Consider the following 18965-nt stretch of genomic DNA (forward strand, 5'->3'; position numbering starts at 1 on the left):
TCTCGAGCGCCAGAGCGAGGGGCTGCCACTGCACATGCTCCGCACAGTCTGAACGCCGCTCCTGAGTGCAGTAGGTACCTGTGCCTGCGCGTATCTGGTGCCTGCTCTCCCTACCAAAGCCACAAGCGGCGGGGATTTGAAATGAAGTGAGCCGGAAGTCGCTCTGCCTGCCCATTTCCACGCGGCACTGGCCGACACTCAAGCACTGGAAGAGAGGTTCCGGGGCTGGGCTGGGCCGGGCTGGCAGGAGGCGGCGGAATGGAGACGCGGACCGAGGACGGGGGCCTCACTCGCCGCCCCACGCTGGCCTCGTCCTGGGATGCCACGGGCAGGGTCCTGACCCACAACCTTCTTCTCACCCGGGTCCGTCTCCGCGCCCGCGACTTCTCCTGGGGGGAGCTGCAGGCGCCACCTGCTCCAGGGTGCGCCGGGCCGAAGGGAACGTGGTCGCTGCGCTGGCGACTGCCGCGCTCCTCGGGAAGCTGTGAGGGGAGGCGAGAGAGTCTGAGCCCTGGACCCGGGAGAGCAGTTGATGCCGGGTCTCTGCCGGGGAGGGGGGGCTGCGAGGTGGGGCGAGGCCCCGGGGCTTGAGCGGAGGAAGGTGACCCGGAAGGTCCCCGTCAGACGTGACAGCTCGTCCGGGCCGCTGTCAAAGTCAGTCCGCCCTTCTACCCCCAAACAAGCCAAACTCCTATCCACCAAAACAGGCTGTGTAAAAAGTCCAGCTATAGACGACCGCCATCTACTTCATTTTGGAAAAAAATACACTTTGTCTTTTGTGTACTGCTCCTACTCCGATACACAGTAGGTATCCAGTAATTTATCCGAGAATCAATTGCAGGGGACTGAGTAGAACGTTGATGATTGAGGAAAAAACAAAGGGGGAAGCCCAGATCTGTGAAGCCTCCATTTCCTTATGAATCCTGTGTTGAGCATCTGTTAGAAGAAACCCCCTGGCCTAACAGGTGGGTTAGGAGCCATGTTCAGAGAACTATACCGTGTGATGTTTTCACCAGATTTCCCCACAGCCAGGATCTGGTGATTTTGAAGAGAAACTTGAACAACCAAGATGAAAACCCCTGCTTCCTTTACCTGAAGTTTGGCCCTGATGGAGGTGAAGAAATCGCTTCTATTGGCATTTTAAGTTCAGCAAGAAATATGGAAGTGTACTTTGGGAAGGAATACTGTGGAACCAGTAGGGGCAAGAATGTTTGTACTGTTCTGGATGACAGGTGTGTGACTTGTACCTGTGAACGTGTTCTTCTGAATTAGTGTTTTGATGTTCCTCACCTTTTGCAATATTTATTGATTCTCTGACATTGGTGCTTACACTAGAGAGGAGAAGATAAAAGCATACCATGGGCATAGAAGGTTAGACCGTTAAAGCATCTTCTAGGCAATCTAGATCAGCTTCCTCATTTTTAGGAATGTGGAAATTTAGAGCTAGTAAAGGGGAAGTGAGCCTGGAGAGGGCCATACTAGTTAAAGTGTCCAGGCAAGAGTGCAGTCCTTATTGCTGCTTCTTGACTCTCTCCATAAACTCACAATGGTCTGTTTTCCAGAAGTTAATTTGACAGTCAGTCTGGAATTTGATCACATATTTTGTAAGGAAGCTGATTACAAACATGTAATCATGCACAAGCCTATTTAGTCCATATGCAATGTGTTATAGTTTGATCTTTTCTCTAGTCCCTTACAGGAACATTCTACACTAATCTCACCTTAATAAAATCACAACATCAACTAATGTATAAATTATGCATATTAGAAATAATAAGTACACAACACAGTGTTAATTAAGTCACTTGAGCAGGGATCTATCTCACTGTTGGTCCCCTACCAGGCAAACTGAATCTCAGGATTTAAGTAATAGCCTGGAAACAATTTATTTTTTACTGAAGCTGTTTAAAATGATAATTTATACAAATGAAAAAAAATTATTGTCCTTTTTAGTAAACACAAAATTATTTTCTACAAAAATTATTTAATATTGGCATCCTCCACTCATGCCTGTAAAATAAAGGTAGGTCATCACTAAATTTTAACTAATTTGACAATTGCATATGTTTATGTATAATATGTGCTGTTGGTTTGTTAATACAGTTAGTCCAACTTGGTCCCTGTTTATATGAAACTATGGTGCCAAGAAAACCACAGTTTGGCCCCATTATATTAAAAAAGATAAGTATTAGAGATGTTACAGAGAAAAGCACCTAAAAGCTATTTGGACTGGTCCCTTGAATATGAAAAATATTGTTGAGGTGAACTTCAGTGATGTCATCAGAATCTAAGAGTGCTGAGCTACAAACCAGCCCAAAGTATTAATGCAGTTCTGTTACTCACTGGCTGAGTGACCTGGGGAAAATCTCTACATTTCTTTGGACCTACCTCATGGGTAAATTAGAGGACTAAAGAAAATAAAGCATTGTATTCTTCTTATCTCTATATTACTTTATACAGGGTTGTGAGATTTACTTTAAGGACAAAGTTGGCCGGGCATGGTGGCTCACACCTGTGTGAGCACTTTGGGATGCTGAGGCAGGACAATACCTCGAGCCCAGGAGTTTGAGACCAGCCTGGGCAGCTTAGGGAGACTCTGTCTCAAAAAAGTAAAAACTAATAAAAAGAATAAGAAAAAAGATAATGACTTTTATAGGTGGCAAGTAACAAACTTACACATCAGATTGTTCCAAGACATTGTTTTGGGTAGTATATATTAATAGCTTCCAAAGTCGTTTAAATAAAGTGATTTATTCAACAAATATTTGAGTGCCTACTGTTACCAGATACAGACTGTAGTCAGCATTTAGGAAAAACAGCAGTAATAAAATAAATTGGAGTGACTGCTGTTTTCCTCAGCTAGGTCATGTTGCTTAGATTCTAATGGGATGACACAGGTAATAAACACACTCTGAATAAAACTGTGCTTTATTTAGTGGTGAGAAAGGCTATAAGGATTAAGAAGCAGAAAGTGGATAATAGGGAGGATGAGAGGTGAGTGTTTAAATGTAATGCGGTGTTTCCTTAATTGTGAAGGATGGTCACATCTTTGGTGCCATAGGTCTGGATTGACCTGTGTCTTTGGCTTACATATGGTTCTGTGTGTGTCTCTGAAGATGAGTATTTCTTGTAACTATTCTGTGGAAGTATATGTGAGTGCAGAGGGTCATTTCACATAAGAAAATCCCAAGCCTACTAAAGCTTATTCTGAGGCAACAGAATACAAAAATTAAAAAAAAATAGTTACTGTTGCATTTTCAAATACTCAGTAGTAGGTACTAGAAATTTTAGCACATAATCACAGCTACCATGTGAAATCATTGATACTGTCTTCTCTCATCTTAATTCTTGCCTCGGGTATTTGGCATTTGCCCAGGATCATACAGGCTGTAAAGAGCAGACTCATAATTGAACTCTGGTCTCTCTCATTCTAAATCCTGTTTCCTTTCCACTTTGATGCTGTTTTTGGTGCCACACATGAAATGTCCTTTGGCTCATAAACATGGATGAAGAGAGGCAGCATAAAGCATTGGAGAGGGCACTGTTATAACAGCTAGGAGAGCTAGGTTCTAAGCCTGAGTTTTACTAATTGAGTAATCCTTTGATAAGTTAGAAAATTACCTCTGACTTCATCTTTTTAAATGTATAAACCAGTGGGTTACATGAGACCTTCTTGACTCTGCCTTTAATTCTAAATGGTCACTTATATTTAGCAATTCAGTAAACACTTTGGATAGGCTTCTGAACACCCTTATTTTGTATTAAATAATATTATAGTAAGTTGCAGTGTGATAAAGTCTCAGATTGGCATAGTTTATTTTGAGTTGCTTAAATAAATGAAACTTTAATTTTACCTTCTTTCATGTATTTAGTATATTTTTTTAGTTTGAAAATGACATTGTCTTATATAAATTGTTCTTCTGAGTTTCATAATAAATTGGAACCTCTGACCATTACTGTGTTGGGGAAAACTTGAAAATATATTTAAAATTTACATTTGTTTTCCTGAATACTTTACTCTTGCTGATAATACAAAGAAGTGACTTTAACTAGTGAATATTTTTTAATGTTATTATTTATTTTCCTGAACTTTGTATTGTAGTAGTTGCTGTCCTGTGGTTAAAGGCAGTGTGTGTTCATCAGTAAAGTTGTGATACACATGAGAGCAGTTTCAAATTCTTCAACCGGCTCTCCTGCTCTAAAATCAAGAATAGACCTAGACAGGGTCCAAACCATAATGGAGTCCATGGGGTCAAAGTTATCTCCTGGAGCTCAGCATTTGATAAATATGGTTAGGTTTCAGCAGCGGGTAAGGAGAAATGGATGCCTTTCTAGATACCATTAAAAATGTCAAAGCGATGGCTTTTTGTAAGTACATGCAGTGATGTAAATTTTTTCTTTGAAATTTTGTAATTGATTTAACTTATCCTTATTTACTTGTGTAAAAAATAACATTTCATAGACTAACCCTCTTACAAAATGTTTTGACTACAAATCTTCATACTTTTTCATGAATTCATTCACATATTTATTCCGCAAGTATTTATTAAACACCTTAGTGAATGAGGCATTAGTTTGAGTACACTTCAGGTGCAAAGATGATCAGTTAGTTTATAATTTGTCTTTAAAGATGTACATTCTAGGACATATAAGTGGGGAAGGATGAAGATTAGGAAAGGCTCACTAAAGGAAGTGGTATTTTATCTAGGCCTTTAACGGACAGGATTAGGCAAGTAAATTTGGAAAAAGGACAATTCAGACAAAAAATAGGGTGAATAAAATCTTCAATGCTAGAAGAATTGGATTTGGCTGAGAAATGAGTAGTAGTTCATTTCTCTGAAGCAGAAAGGTAATGGGGGAAGTGTAAAGTAGATTTCAGCTAGGTCATGGTGAGAGCTTTGAATGCTACTTTATTTTTTTAGGTGGAATCTTTTGATGTCGCTAAGGCTGGAGTGCAGTTGCACAATCGCTGCTCACTGCAACCTCTGCCTCCCAAGTTCAAGTGATTCTCCCACCTCAGCCTCCCAGGTAGCTAGGATTACAGGTGCCTGCCACCATACCTGGCTAATTTTTTTTTTTTTTTTTTTGTATTTTTAGCAGAGACAGGGTTTCACCATGTTGGCCAGGCTGGTCTCAAACTCCTTACCTCAAGAGATCCACCCACTTCAGCCTCCCAAAGTGCTGGGATTCCAGGGGTGAGCCACCACACCCTGCCTGAATGCTACTTTAAATCTGTAAATATTTCCACTGTCACATGTAAGGTGAATCAGAAGAAAATGAGAAGACAAGGAGAAGACCAGCTACTTGTTCTTCCCCTCATCCAGATGAGTGTGAATGAGGGTCTAAGATTGGACATAATAACATGATGCTGGATGGTGAAATGCTAAAACAATGGAACTGTTGGGACTTTACAACTAACTTAATATTGGTGTTGTAAGAGAAAAATAGAATCAAATGTGAAATTCAGACTTTAAGGATGGCAATACCAATAATATGAATTCAACCCAAAGGAAGAGGATGCTTGGAGGAAAAATGAATTTAATTTTGGGAATATTGAGTTTTAGCTGTGAATAAGACATTCCCTGGAAGAATGTTGCAAACATCTGGAAACAAAGGATTAGGACACATGGAATGAACCTTCAGTGGCTGGAAGGGGAGTTTAGGGGCATACTTACAGTAGCTAACAGGGAGTGTGGCGAAGGGAGGACTGAAGCAAGGAAGAAAGACCCTTGGAGAATAGCTGCATTTGTAAAGATATAGGGGGAGGAAAAAGGAACCAGAAACGAAGAAGGCAGGAGTGTGATAGAGTAGCAAGAGAAAGGATTTGATGTCAGTTGACAGGTGACTTCAAGCTCTTGTCCCACCTCTTCTTAGTTCTGCATCCTTTGGGCAAGTTGATGCAAATTTTTTTTTACTATGAATTCTTCATGTACAAAATCTAAATCTAAGTGATACTGCAATGATCACAGGATTGATGTGAAAATTTAAAATAAATAATGCAAGTAAAGAACTTGTAGATGTGTGGCCTACAGATACTAATGTAGTACCAGTATTACAATATGGGCTGAGTTAAGAGAACCAGGAGAGATGATTATAGAAACGACAGAAGGAAGAGTTTCAAAAAAGAGGGAAACGTATACTTTTCTTCCACATCATGATCAATCTCACCTGGAAACCTCAGGAGATTCCTAATTAGTCCTCCAGCTCTGCTAAAATCTATTCTCCACAGTGCACTCAGAATGGCCTCAAAGTTCTCATCCTGTGTAAAGCCTTCTCACTGCTTCCCATCACGCCTAGAATTAACCTTGAATCCTTTGATCTGTAAGATGTGGGCCCTGCTTGCCTTCTCAACCTCATCTCCTGCCATGTTTCCTTGGGCAGCTTGTTCCAGACATTCTGACTCTGTGTATTCCATAAATATCCAAATGTGTTTCTACCTTAGGACCTTTACGCTTATAACCGTTTTCTTTCCCTAGATCTTGGCATAACTGATTTTTCCTATCAGATTTTGGCTTAACTGTTACAGCCTCAATGAGATCTTCCCTAACTACCCAGTTTTAAGTAGCCTTTCCCTCCAAATCTATGTCACGTTTTCTTCAGAGCCCTCTTGACTTTGTTTACTGTTGTTTATGTATTGGTCTGTTTGTCTCATTAAAATGTAAGCTTTGTGCAACAGACACCTGGTCTTGCTTGTTTATAGCATGGAATATATATACAATAAGTGTGCCCTTTGGATGATCAAGTAAGGACTCCTTGGATATTGTGAGGGTGGTCAGTTTGAATAGTGATGAGGTGGAAATCAGGTCTTCAGGGATTTGATAGTAAATGGGTTTTTGGAATGTGGAGGTACCCAGGGAACAAGGGTTTGTTTCAAGAAAAGTAGAGATAAGGAACTTCAAGAAGCCCTTCAAATGTTTATCAGATGCAGATTCCTGACTCTCACCAATGCCCTGAATCCTAGGGAGTGCAATTCAGGAATTACTATTTTTAACAGGCATCTCCAGATGAGTCTTATGCGTAGTATATTATGAATATAAACTCTGTCTGGAGTTTTCTCTGCATATAGAAGCATATACCTTTCAGTAAGTACAATGTATTGTAACAGATTCCCACCCCCCCAATGCCCCCCACCTCCCACACAAACACTCCAAATCATTACATCTGGAGACATTTGGGGAACACCCTGGGGAAGAAAGAATGTTAAATCTTCCTTTTAAACATGCTAATAAAAGACTTATTTCTTAATAAGAAAGTTCTTATTTATGGAGTTAACAAACCAGACATCTATATATCGTCTCCCTGGAAAATGTCATATAAGCTTTGTGACTATCTGAGTATAACATGGGGATGTTTCATGACCAAAACAACTCTTGTGTAATGGTGTAACTATACACATTGTCTAGGCAGGGTCTGTCCTGTGTTACAAGTCTCAGCCTCCCTCAGCTTTACCTCTGCATTGACATTACTTGCTTTCTTGAAAGTTTTGCTAAAGTTTGGTATTCTGAGTCATGTGAATCTGAAATGGTCATCTAAACTTTTGTGATATCTTGATAAATACAAAGGTTTTTTTCCCTTGTATTTGAAGTTCAGTTTGCTGGCTTTGTTTATGCTTCACAATTTAGAATATTGAGTAGGAATTCTATATCAAAGAGTGTAGTATACTGTTGTCATTTAATGTTATCTGAATGAAAGAATGGTATACCCCATTTTCTCAAAGTATATATTCCATTATTCATGATTTATACTGTTTACTTTTTCCCCTTCCAAATAAAAATAGCTTTATTTTTTTTCTTGTTTTTTTCAAAAAGATATGATTTTTTAATAATAAATAAGTAAAAATCATTTCAGAAATCCTATAAGATATTCAGAGATAAAACACTTGACTTTTCAGAAATTTCACAGGGTGTGTTCACATACATGAAATTATATATATACACTTACATTTATATAGTTATTTACATTTTCATATATAAGTATATTGACACAATTCTGCATAAATACTTTTCATGTTCCTTTATGCTGCTCTATAGTCATTTTCCTCTAACATATGAGGTGGGCCACATTCTAAGCAAGAAGTATATCCCTATGTCATTTTTAATAACTATACACTATGTCACCTTATGAATATTTTGTACTTATTTAATCACTACTAGATTAGTGAGTAGATTCCTCACATCTTTTGGTATTATGGTTAGCACTGCAAAGCAGAAACTTCTAAGAAAATTGTCAATTCTTGTGACTCAGTTTAGAGTACTGCATTTTATTACTGTAAATTAAAGAGGCCTTTGTGGTGGAAACATTACAATATGCCAATGTCATTTTGCTAAGCATTCGAGTATTTATATTTTTAGAAAAAACTACCGTTAAATGACTAAAAGTTCCAACTGTGTAGTTAAGTGTCTAGTTCATGTTGCAGTCCTGCCACTTACTAGCTGTGTTACTTTGGCCAGGCCACCTTTTTAGCATTGGTCTCTTCAATTTAATTTAACATAAAGTGATAGTAATATCAGCCTACTTCATAAGGATGTTTGGTTGATCAGAAGAAATAGTGCACAGTGCCTGACTCATACTCTAAAAGTTAACTGCCAAGATTACTAATATTAACGTTTACTTATCTTGTTTAGAATTGTATTCCTATCAAAGACTAGCTTCAGTAAGTGTTGGCCAATGCTGGATACAAGCACATGATTGGACTACAATCCTCATCTACCTTAGGAGCCTTAGACAAGTCATCCTCCACTCCTTTTCCTTTTAGAACTGGATTGACATCTGGGAACGTGACTGAAAACTTACAAACTTACATTGAAAAAAGTACACAGCTACCTGGTGGAGAGAATTCTGCAAAGCTCGAAGAGTGTAAAATTGTGCTACAAAATCATTCCCTTTTTGAAAATGATCTTAAAAATGCAATGCCCTCTTTCTTACCAAAGAAAGCAAGGAACAACTTAAATGTACCTAATTCTGAGTTGCTGCCTTTTCTCCAGAATATATCTAGTCAAGTTAATCATCTCTGTCTGGGACATAAGGCTGAGTGGCAGGAAAACCTCACCAAGACTGATGAAGGCAATCTTGGTGTTGGGTAAGTATTGTTTTAATACGAATGTAGTTTTGATTTAGTAGGTGGGAGAATTAGATGAGGAGAAAGAGAAACACATTTGTCTTAATGACTGCTGCCTAAAATCTATTTCAATAGAAAATTTTAGCAACTTTTTAAAATATTATTTATTTATATATTTTGAGATGGAGTCTCATACTGTCACCCAGGCTGAAGTGCAATGACATAATCTTGGCTCACTATAACCTCTGCCTCCCAGTTTCAAGCGATTCTCCTGCCTCAGCTTCCTGAGTAGCTGGGATTAAAGTGCCCACCACCACACCTGGCTAATTTTTTTGTATTTTTCGTGGAGACGGGGTTCCACTATGTTGGCCAGGCTGGTCTCAAACTCCTGACCTTGTGATCCACTCACCTCGGCCTCCCAAAGTGCTGGGATTACATGCGTGAGACACTGCTCCCAGCCCAGTTTACTCCTAATATACTTGTAAGGAATAACTATTCTATAGAGGATAATAGATTGTTTTGAAAGAAGTGCCTATAACTGGAGGTGTTGCACACTTGTCAGGCGTTTTGTCAGTTACAAGCATTAGCTAATGGTTGAAGTTGAAAGTGGTCCACAAGAATGAAGAGCAGCTATAGGAACCATAATATGTATATTATTTTCCTGATTGTACCAAATGAGCCATCATAACAGATGTTCTTTGTAGGTCATATTCAACCTAGGCTAATTTTGAAGTCATCAAAAAATATGTTAACATTGTAATTGTTTATAGCATGTAGGCCCTCATACCCTGGTCTCATAATTCTAAGTTTTTGGCAGTCCTGATTTGATTGAGGACAACCCAACTATATGCTGAGTGTTTAGTACATTCCCCATTCTTTATGTAGACATAATCTGCTGAAATATTGCATTAGGCTAGAATTCAAGACTCCAGTCAGAGACCTAGCTTAACTATTTTGCCTTACTAGTTAAATCTTTTGATGTAGTTTTTTTTTTCCACTATGTAAAGTTAGATATTTGTATTGGTTGAAATTAGTTTAAGGTGTCCAACAGTGTTAAAATTTGGGGAATTTAATTTATTGAAATGAAAATGGTTCTTTGGATATAGAAAGATATCATTAGTGTTCAATAATTGATGGTGTACATGAATGATAATTACTTGTTGTATGAGATGGCAGTCTTCAATTGTTGATAGTCTGTATCAGTGGTAACTAGTTGTTGCATAATGGCAAAAAAAATCAAAAGACTATACAGTATACAGGGATTCAAAAACTGCTTGGGACACTTCTGGGTCCAGCTGAGATGGCACATTGCCATTCCTTTCAGATACTAATTTTATAAATAAAAATCCTTGGACATAACACAACAAATAAACATGCAAGGACTGTGAAAGGTAGAAAGAAGTCAGACTGCTTAGGGACTGTGGGATTCGAGGAGCAATGCAATGCTGAGGTTTTTTGTTTGTTTGTTTGTTTTGCCTTCCATATATCTTGGATGGGGTGCCAGAGAAGCCTGCAACCTGGGACAACCAACCAACGGGGACAAAAATTAAGAGCCTCAGGAAAGCCTATTTCTTCTAACCAAAGGACCAGAAAAAGGGAGTCCTAGCAAAACAAAACCTTTCAATAACACTTGTCCTACTCCAGTCAAACACCAGTAGATATACTGCCCTCCTGCCTGCCCTGTTGAAAGAGGGAGTTATACTCTGGTTTCTCTACTGAGGTGGTATCAGCAAGCTAAATGGTGAGCTGTTCTTCCATCTCTCACTCAGAGGAAGTGGGCAGCATTCCAATTCTGCTACTGAGGTGGTATCAATAGAGCTAAGCAGAAGCTGAACTTCCAGCCCTTGCTCAGCTGAAACAAGCGATACTTCAGTTCTCCAGGGTGATGTCACCACCATCCTGCAAAGTCAAGTGATGCTTTAATGTCCTAGCTGGGGTGGTATAAGAAGAGGAAGGGAAAGTTTGGAGCTGAAAATATCTAAAGAAATAATGGTTGAAATTTCCTGAAAGCCAAAATGGTGAAAGGCATGAACTTACAGATTCAAGAAGCTGAGTAGGTTCTACACAGGATAAATCCAAACAAGCCTATGCCAAGTCATATCATAATTTTTTGAAAAATAAAAAATTTAAAAGAAAGCTGGAGAGAAACACCATATTCTCATAGAAAAATACCAAGATTGTGGACACCGGATTTCTTGTCTGAAATTATGGTGGCCAGTAAGAAAAGGCACATTTTTCAAGTGCCGAAAAAGAACTATGAGTCACAAAGTTTATATCCAGGAAAAAATCCTTTAGGAATAAACATCAAATAAAGACATTCTCAAATAAATAAAAACAAATTATTTAGCACTGGCAGGTCTACCCTTAGAGAATGGATAAAGCAAGTTCTCTAAGGAGATGATGACAAAAGAATGCTTAGAACCTCAGAAAGGAAGAAGGATCAATGGAATGGATAAAAATGTAAGAGGTAAATATAGGCCGGGCGCGTTGGCTAACGCCTGTAATCCCAGCACTTTGGGGGGCTGAGGCGGGTGGATCACCAGGTCAAGAAATCGAGACCATCCTGGTCAACGTGGTGAAACCCCGTCTCTACTTAAAATACAAAAATTAGCTGGGTGTGGTGGCGCGTGCCTGTAATCCCAGCTACTTAGGAGACTGAGGCAGGAGAATTGCCTGAACCCAGGAGGTGGAGATTGCGGTGAGCAGAGATTGCGCCATTGCACTCCAGCCTGGGTAACAAGAGTAAAACTCCGTCTCACACACACACACACACACACACACACAAAAAAAAAGAGGTAAATATAAGAGGCCATCCTTCTCATAAATCTCTTAAATCATGGATGAAGTAAAAATCATAACACTATATGATGTAGTACTTAATATCTGTAGAGGGAGTATCTAAGATAATTATGTTTTAATAATTACTTTAAATATAAATGGCTAGATTCACCAATTAAAAGAGGCTTATAGGGTGGATTATAAAACACAACCCAATGATATGCAGTTGACAAAACACACTTCAAATATAATGACACAGGTAAGTCAAAAGTAGAAAGATATGTCATATAAACATTAATTTTTAAAAAGCAGAAGTCAGATATTAATATCAGGTAAAGTAGGCTTCAGAGCAAAGAAATTCAGTAGATAAAAAGAAGGACATTACATAATAATAAAAAGACAATGACATAGTGAACCTAAATGGGTATGCACTGAATAACAGAGGTTCGAACCACATGAAGCAAAAAACTGATAGATATTAAAGAAGCTATGGACATATCCATAATTATAGTTGAAGACCTAACACCCCATGATCAACTATTGATAAAACCATTTGACAGAACTATAGGAAAGATATAGAACTGAATAGCACACTATCAGTCAGCAGGATCTAGCTGAGATTTGTAGAACACGCCATTTCAACCACGGCAGAATATACGCTCTGTTTAAGCCCCTATGAAACATTCGCTGAGACCATATCCTTGGTCATAAAGCAAACTCTCACAAATTAAAAACAATCAAAATCATGCACAGCATATTTTCTAATGATAAAATCAAACTAGAAGTCAATAATCAAAAGACAGCAAAAAAAAAAAGAAAAGAAAACAACAAAAAACAAGCCCTTAGAAATTAAACGGCATGCTTCTAAACAATCCACGAGTCAAGAGGAAGTCTCAAAAGCAATGAAAAAAAGAATAGCATAGAACTGGGAGAAAATAAAATTCCAACATATCAGAATTTGTGAGCTGCACCTAAGCAGTACTGAGAAGGAAATTTTTACATTAAGTGTATATGTTAGAAATAAGAAAGATCTCAAATTAGTAATCTGAGTTTCTACGTGAGGGAAAGAAAACAAGAAAAAGAAGAACAAAGTAAACCCAGAGCAAGTAGAAGGAAAGAAATGGGGACAGCCAAAATAAATGAAAATAGAAAAAAACAGAGAAAGACCAATGAAACAAAAAGCCGATTCTTTGGGGGAAAAAAATAGATAAACCTGTACTAAGACTAACAAAGATAAAAAGACAAATCAGGAATGTAACTGAGCATATAACTATAGATTTTATGGCAATTAAGATATATTATGAACCACTTTACACTCATAAAATTGACAGCTCTGATGATATGAACCAATTTTTAGAAAAACACTATAACACAACCAAGATGAAATAATCTGAATAATTTTGTGGCTATTCATGCTTTTTAGAAACCAAATTTGTAAAAGTCCCCAAAAGAGAAATGTCTAAGCCCAGATGCTTTTATCAGAGAAGACTACCAAATATTTTAAGAAAAGATTATACCAATTTTACATGATCTCTTCCAAAAAGTAGAACTCATTTTATGAGGCCAGTATTACCCTCATAGCAAAACGAGACAAAGACAGTAGAAGATAAAGGAAGACTGCAGACCAGTATCTCATAAGTTGGTTGCAAGAATATGCAACAAAATATTAGCAAGTCAAATCTAGCAATATACTATATAAAAAACTATATACATGGCCAGGCGCAGTGGCTCATGCCTGTAATCCCAGCACTTCGGGAGGCTAAGCCAGGCGAATCACAATGTCAAGAGTTCGAGACCAGCCTGGCCAACATGGTGAAACCTCATCTCTACTAAAAATACAAAAATTAGCTGGGCATGGTGGCATGTGCCTGTAATCTTAGCTACTTGGGAGGCTGAGGCAGGAGAATTGCTTGAACCAAGACTGGGGAGGCAGAGGTTGCAGTGAGCCAAGATCCTGCCACTGCACTCCAGCCTGGGCTACAGAGTGAGACTCTGTCTCAAAACAAAACAAAACAAAACACACAAATAAACAAAATAAAAACAAAACTATGTTTACCTGACAACCAAGTGGGTTTAGTCTAGGTATGCAATACTGATTCAGTTTTAGAGAGTTAATGTAATCTGCCATTTCAGCAGACTAGAAGAAAATTCATATGACCACATAAATAACACAGAAAAGTATTTTTAAAATTCTAACACCCATCTATAATGAAGGGAACTCTCAAAAAACTAGACATTGAGAGGAGCTTCCTCAACTTCATAAATGATGACTACAAGAAACCTATAGCTAACATAATACTTAATGGTGAAAGACTGAATGCTTCCCTCCTAAGTCAGAAACAAGGCAAGGATGTCTTTTCTCACTACTCTTGCTCAACCTAGTACTGGAAGTTATAGCCACAGCAGTTAAGACAACAAAAAGAAATTAAATACAGATTGCAATGAAAGAAAACTGTTCTTATTTGCAGATGACAAGATGGTCTATGTAGAACATCCCAAGGAATTAAAAAAAAAAAGATTTAGAACTAATAAACGAATTCAGCAAAGGTCACAGGATGAAAGAGCAAAATCAGTTGCTTATCTATATTCATATAGATAAGCATCTGATCTATATTTTTTATAAATATAGATTTTGTACCATGGATTCAACTCATTGTGGATCAAAAATAGACAACAAAAAAAAACTGCAATTTTTTTCCTGTCCTTATTCTATAAGTAATACAGTATAACAATTTTTACATAGAATTTACTTTTATTAAGTATTGCCATTTTATATAAGGGACTCAAGCATCTGCAGATTTTGGTATGGACAAGGGTAGGTTTGGGGAGGGAGGTCCTAGAACCAGTCTCCCACAAATACTAAGGCTTAACTGTACAAACAATGACATGAGGAAACCGAAATTTAAAACACAATTTCTTTTTATAACTCAGCTGTCAAAAATGAATTATTAAATTAAATGTTGACTTTCTGGTATAAAATAGTAAGAATAAAAGTAAGCTTTTCAACTTAAACAGACACACTCACTATACTATTTATAGTTGCCCCAAAGAAAACTGAATACGTAGGTATGAATCTAACAAAACTTGTACAGGGTATATATGCTGAAAATTGTAAAATGCTGATGAAACAAATCATAGGAGATCTAAATAAATTGAGGGATATGCCCTGTTTATGGATTGGTGACTCAACATAGCAAAATTGTTAAGTTCTTCCTATTGATATGCAGACTTAACGAAATTTGTATCAAAATCCCAGCAAGATTTTTTTGTAGACAAAGGCAAGACTTTTTAAAATTATATGAGAGGCAAAAGTAGTAGAATGGTTAAAACAACTTGTTTCTCTTTCTTTTCTTTTTTTTTTTTTTTTTTTTTTTGTTTTGAAACAGGAGTCTCTGTCACCCAGACTGGAATAGAGTGGCGCCATCTTGGCTCCCTGTAACGTTCACCTCCTGGGCTCAAGCAATTCTCATGCCTCAGCCTCCCAAGTAGCTGGGACTATGGGCACCGGCCACAACACCCAACTATTTTTTGCATTTTTAGTAGAGCTGGGGTTTCACCATGTTGACTAGGCTGGTCTTGAACTCCTGGCCTCAAGTAATCCACCTGCCTTGGCCTCTCAAAGTGCTGGGATTACAGGTGTGGGGCTTCAGGCCCAGCCTAAAACGACTTTCACAAAAAGAATTAAATGATTGGGAATCACTCTTCCCAGTGCAGAATATCCAATACTGTGTAGTATTGGTGTGGGAGGAGAAATATAGATCAATGGAACATAATAGAGGGCCAGAAATAGACTCTCACAAATATGTTCAATTGATTTTTAATAAAGGTGCAAAACTAGCCAGATGCGGTGGCTCACACCTATAATCCTAGCACTTTGGGAGGCTGAGGAGGGCAGATCACTTGAGCCCAGGAGTTCAAGACTAACCTAGGCAACATGGCAAAGCCCTGTCTCTACAAAAAACACAAGTTAGCCAGGCATGGTGGTACATGCCTGCAGTCCTAGCTACTTGGGAAGCTGAAGTGGGAGGATCACTTGAGCCCAGGAAGAAATGAGCTGCGATTGTACCCACTGCCCTTCAGCCTCAGCAACAGAGTGAGATCCTGTCTCCAAAAAATGGTGTTAGTGCAGTGGGAAATCAGAGAACTGGAGAGACAGATGGGGTTGCAGGGGGATTTTATTTAATGAGATTACGAGCTCCGCGGAATCGCTTCCTAATTCTGAGCAAAGGACAAAGAAAATGGGATATTTTTTATGCATCTAGGATGATGTAGCAGGTACAGAAGCCAGAACAAAGAACAGTTAATCACCTTGTGACATGTTTTGTGATGTACTTCACATTTGAAAAGTAACATTTGAGAAATGCATTCTGCAGTTTTTATCTGCTCTGTGACCTTGCAGCTGGTCAGCAGGGAAAACAGGAATTCCTAGATGTCTGGGAACTTTGCGAAGAATGTGGGGAGGTAGATAAGGGTTACATGGTTTGCAGGAAGGCAGTTAAATATTTTGCCTTAAACAGAGTGGGGATGGTATTATATTAAACAGCATACAACACAGTAAAATTTACTTTGTTATATAGCAACTACAAAGTATAAGACTTGGTTTTACTATTATTGCTATTATTTAATTGCTTCACTAGAGCAATTAAGTATCCAAATCCTTTCACCTAAACTTCACATCCAACACAAAAATTAACTCAAAATGGGTCATAGATTAAAATGATCTTTTAGATGGAAACTGGAGAAAATCTTTAGCACTAAGAATTGCAGAAAAGTACTTAAACGTGACACCAAAAGTAAAATTCATAAAATAAAATTAATAAATTAGACTTCATTAAAGATAAACTTTTGCCCTCTGACCCAATTAAGAGGATGAAAATACAAGCTACAGATGGGAGAATATATTATTTGCAAATCAAATAATCTGACAGATGACTTATACCTAGAATATATTAAGAACTTTCAAAACTCAACAGTAAAAAAAAAAAAAAAAAGCCCATTTAGACAGGAGATATTTCACCAAAGAGAATACACAAACAGATATGAACATGAAAAGATACTCAACATTACTAGCCATTAGGAATTCAAACTAAGACTATGATGAGATATCACAACACACCTATTTGAACAGCTAAACTAAATGCTCAGGTGGCAGGACAAGTGGCAATATGCAGGTAGCTTCACGAAGGCTCATGATGCACCTCAGCCCACAGGCCCCAGAGAAAACAGCCCAGCTGAAAGGGTGGTGAAGGAAGAGCCCAAGAGGAGGCTCATGAGATTGTCAGATAAACCTGCTCCTGCAAAAGTGCAAACAAAACCAAAAGAGGCAGCAAGGAAAAATCATCCTTGGACAAAAAACTGCAAACAAAAGGGAAAACAGGAGCAAAGGGAAAGCGGGTCGAAGTGGCTAAACAAGAAACTAGAGATTTAAAGATTTACCTGCAGAAAATGGAGAGACTGAAAATGAGAAGAGTACAGCATCTGATAAAGCAGGAAAGCAAGAAGCCACATCTGATTCATGTCAAATACCATGTCTTATCAGTGGTCCCTGTCTCCCTTCTTGTGTAATCCAGAGGAATATTTTTATCAACTAGTTTGTAACTATACTTTATTTTATTTTATTTATTTGTTTGTTTGTTCATTTTGAGACGGAGTTTCGCTCTTGTTACCCAGGATGGAGTGCAATGGCGCGATCTCGGCTCACCGCAACCTCCGCCTCCTGGGTTCAGGCAATTCTCCTGCCTCAGCCTCCTGAGTAACTGGGATTACAGGCACGCGCCACCATGCCCAGCTAATTTTTTGTATTTTTAGTAGTGACGAGGTTTCACCATGTTGACCAGGATGGTCTCGATCTCTTGACCTCTGATCCATCCGCCTCGGCTTCCCTAAGTGCTGGGATTACAGGCGTGAGCCACCGTGCCTGGCCTTATACTTTTTTTAGTAGCTCTAGGAAACATTTAAAAGGAGGAAATACCACTTCATTCCGCTTTTTAATTTTTTTTAAATTAAATTAAAAATTTTTTAATTAAATAAGATTTTTTAAAATTTTAAATTAAAAATTTTTTTTAATTTAATAATTTTTAACCTGCTTGGCAATTTCTAGAGTGGTAGTTCTCATATGTTTTCATCTCAGGATCTCTTTATAATCTAAAAAACAAAGAACTCAAAGAATATTTATTTATATAGACTATATTAAAATTTGTATTCATTTTAAAATAGTAAGTACTTGCATATAAACATAAACAATAATATTTTATTAAAACTATTGTTTAAAAAAAATCAGTGAAAAGAATGACATTGTTTTAAATTTACACAGCTCTGTATTAACTTGCTCATGTCTGCTTCTGCATTATATTACATGTAGTCCAGTATAGCATAAGAGCACATTATAACTACTCAAAACAACCTGAATCGATCTCTTAAAAAGCAAATATTTACACCCTAAACCTAGTAGCTTAGGGAATTATAGAAAACACAAAAATATGCTATCACACATTCTATTAATCATTATATCAATAACAGGTTGTGTAGTTTCTGGAAAATACCACTGTGCATTCATGAGAGAATGTGGGTGAAAAAGGCATGTATTACCTCAATGTTACTATAAAAACACTTTGCCCTCCTGGAACCTTTAAAAGGATCCGATAGTGTTCTCTGAAACGTACTCTAAGGATCACTGTCCTAGAGTGCAATATAAGTTTTGTTTTAGAAACTGGAGTGCTTTTGTTTTTTAATCTTTAATTGTCCCATGCCAGTTAAATTCTTCCTCAGTTTTATATTAGGTTAGCAAAGAACTTTCTAACACATTAATAAGGTTTGTATGAAAGAAAGAAGATAAATCTGTTTAAATTGTAGGGTTGCTTGGGGAAATACTTGGAAAATATACATGTTGACCTTACAATAAGTTGGGCAAGATCAGTTTTGATTTGGAGCTCCATATCAAAAAGACTCATTCTAAGGGCTTGGTCCTTAAAGAGTCATCTTCTCTTTTACATTCCCATTTCAGCAGTGTATTTGGTAAATGTTTAAAGAAATAAGTATGTGTTGATGACTGTGGTTATCTGTTGTGGATGTATGTTAGAACCTGAAATACATTGTAAGAAGACAACACAGTTTGTAGGGACAAATTTCA

At 37.8% G+C, this 18965-nt stretch overlaps 1 protein-coding gene across 3 annotated transcripts; it reads left to right on the forward strand.

Annotated features, from left to right (window-relative positions):
- Positions 1-43: 43 nt before the first annotated feature.
- Positions 44-14843, forward strand: LOC118146418 (ATPase PAAT). Of its 3 annotated transcripts, XM_078346710.1 has the most exons (3): positions 44-1232; positions 8625-9079; positions 10563-14843. In XM_078346710.1, the coding sequence occupies exon 1, from the start codon at positions 259-261 to the stop codon at positions 589-591; it is 333 nt and encodes a 110-aa protein (XP_078202836.1). In that variant the 5' UTR covers positions 44-258; the 3' UTR covers positions 592-1232; positions 8625-9079; positions 10563-14843. The 3 variants fall into 3 exon arrangements, with proteins under 3 accessions (XP_078202836.1, XP_078202835.1, XP_078202834.1); XM_078346709.1 differs by lacking the exons at positions 8625-9079; positions 10563-14843 and adding an exon at positions 4923-6677; XM_078346708.1 differs by lacking the exons at positions 8625-9079; positions 10563-14843 and adding an exon at positions 5098-6677.
- The last annotated feature ends 4122 nt before the right edge of the window (positions 14844-18965 follow it).

Source organism: Callithrix jacchus, chromosome 12, assembly GCF_049354715.1.
Source record: "Callithrix jacchus isolate 240 chromosome 12, calJac240_pri, whole genome shotgun sequence".
In the NCBI taxonomy this organism is placed as follows: Eukaryota; Metazoa; Chordata; class Mammalia; order Primates; family Cebidae; genus Callithrix; species Callithrix jacchus.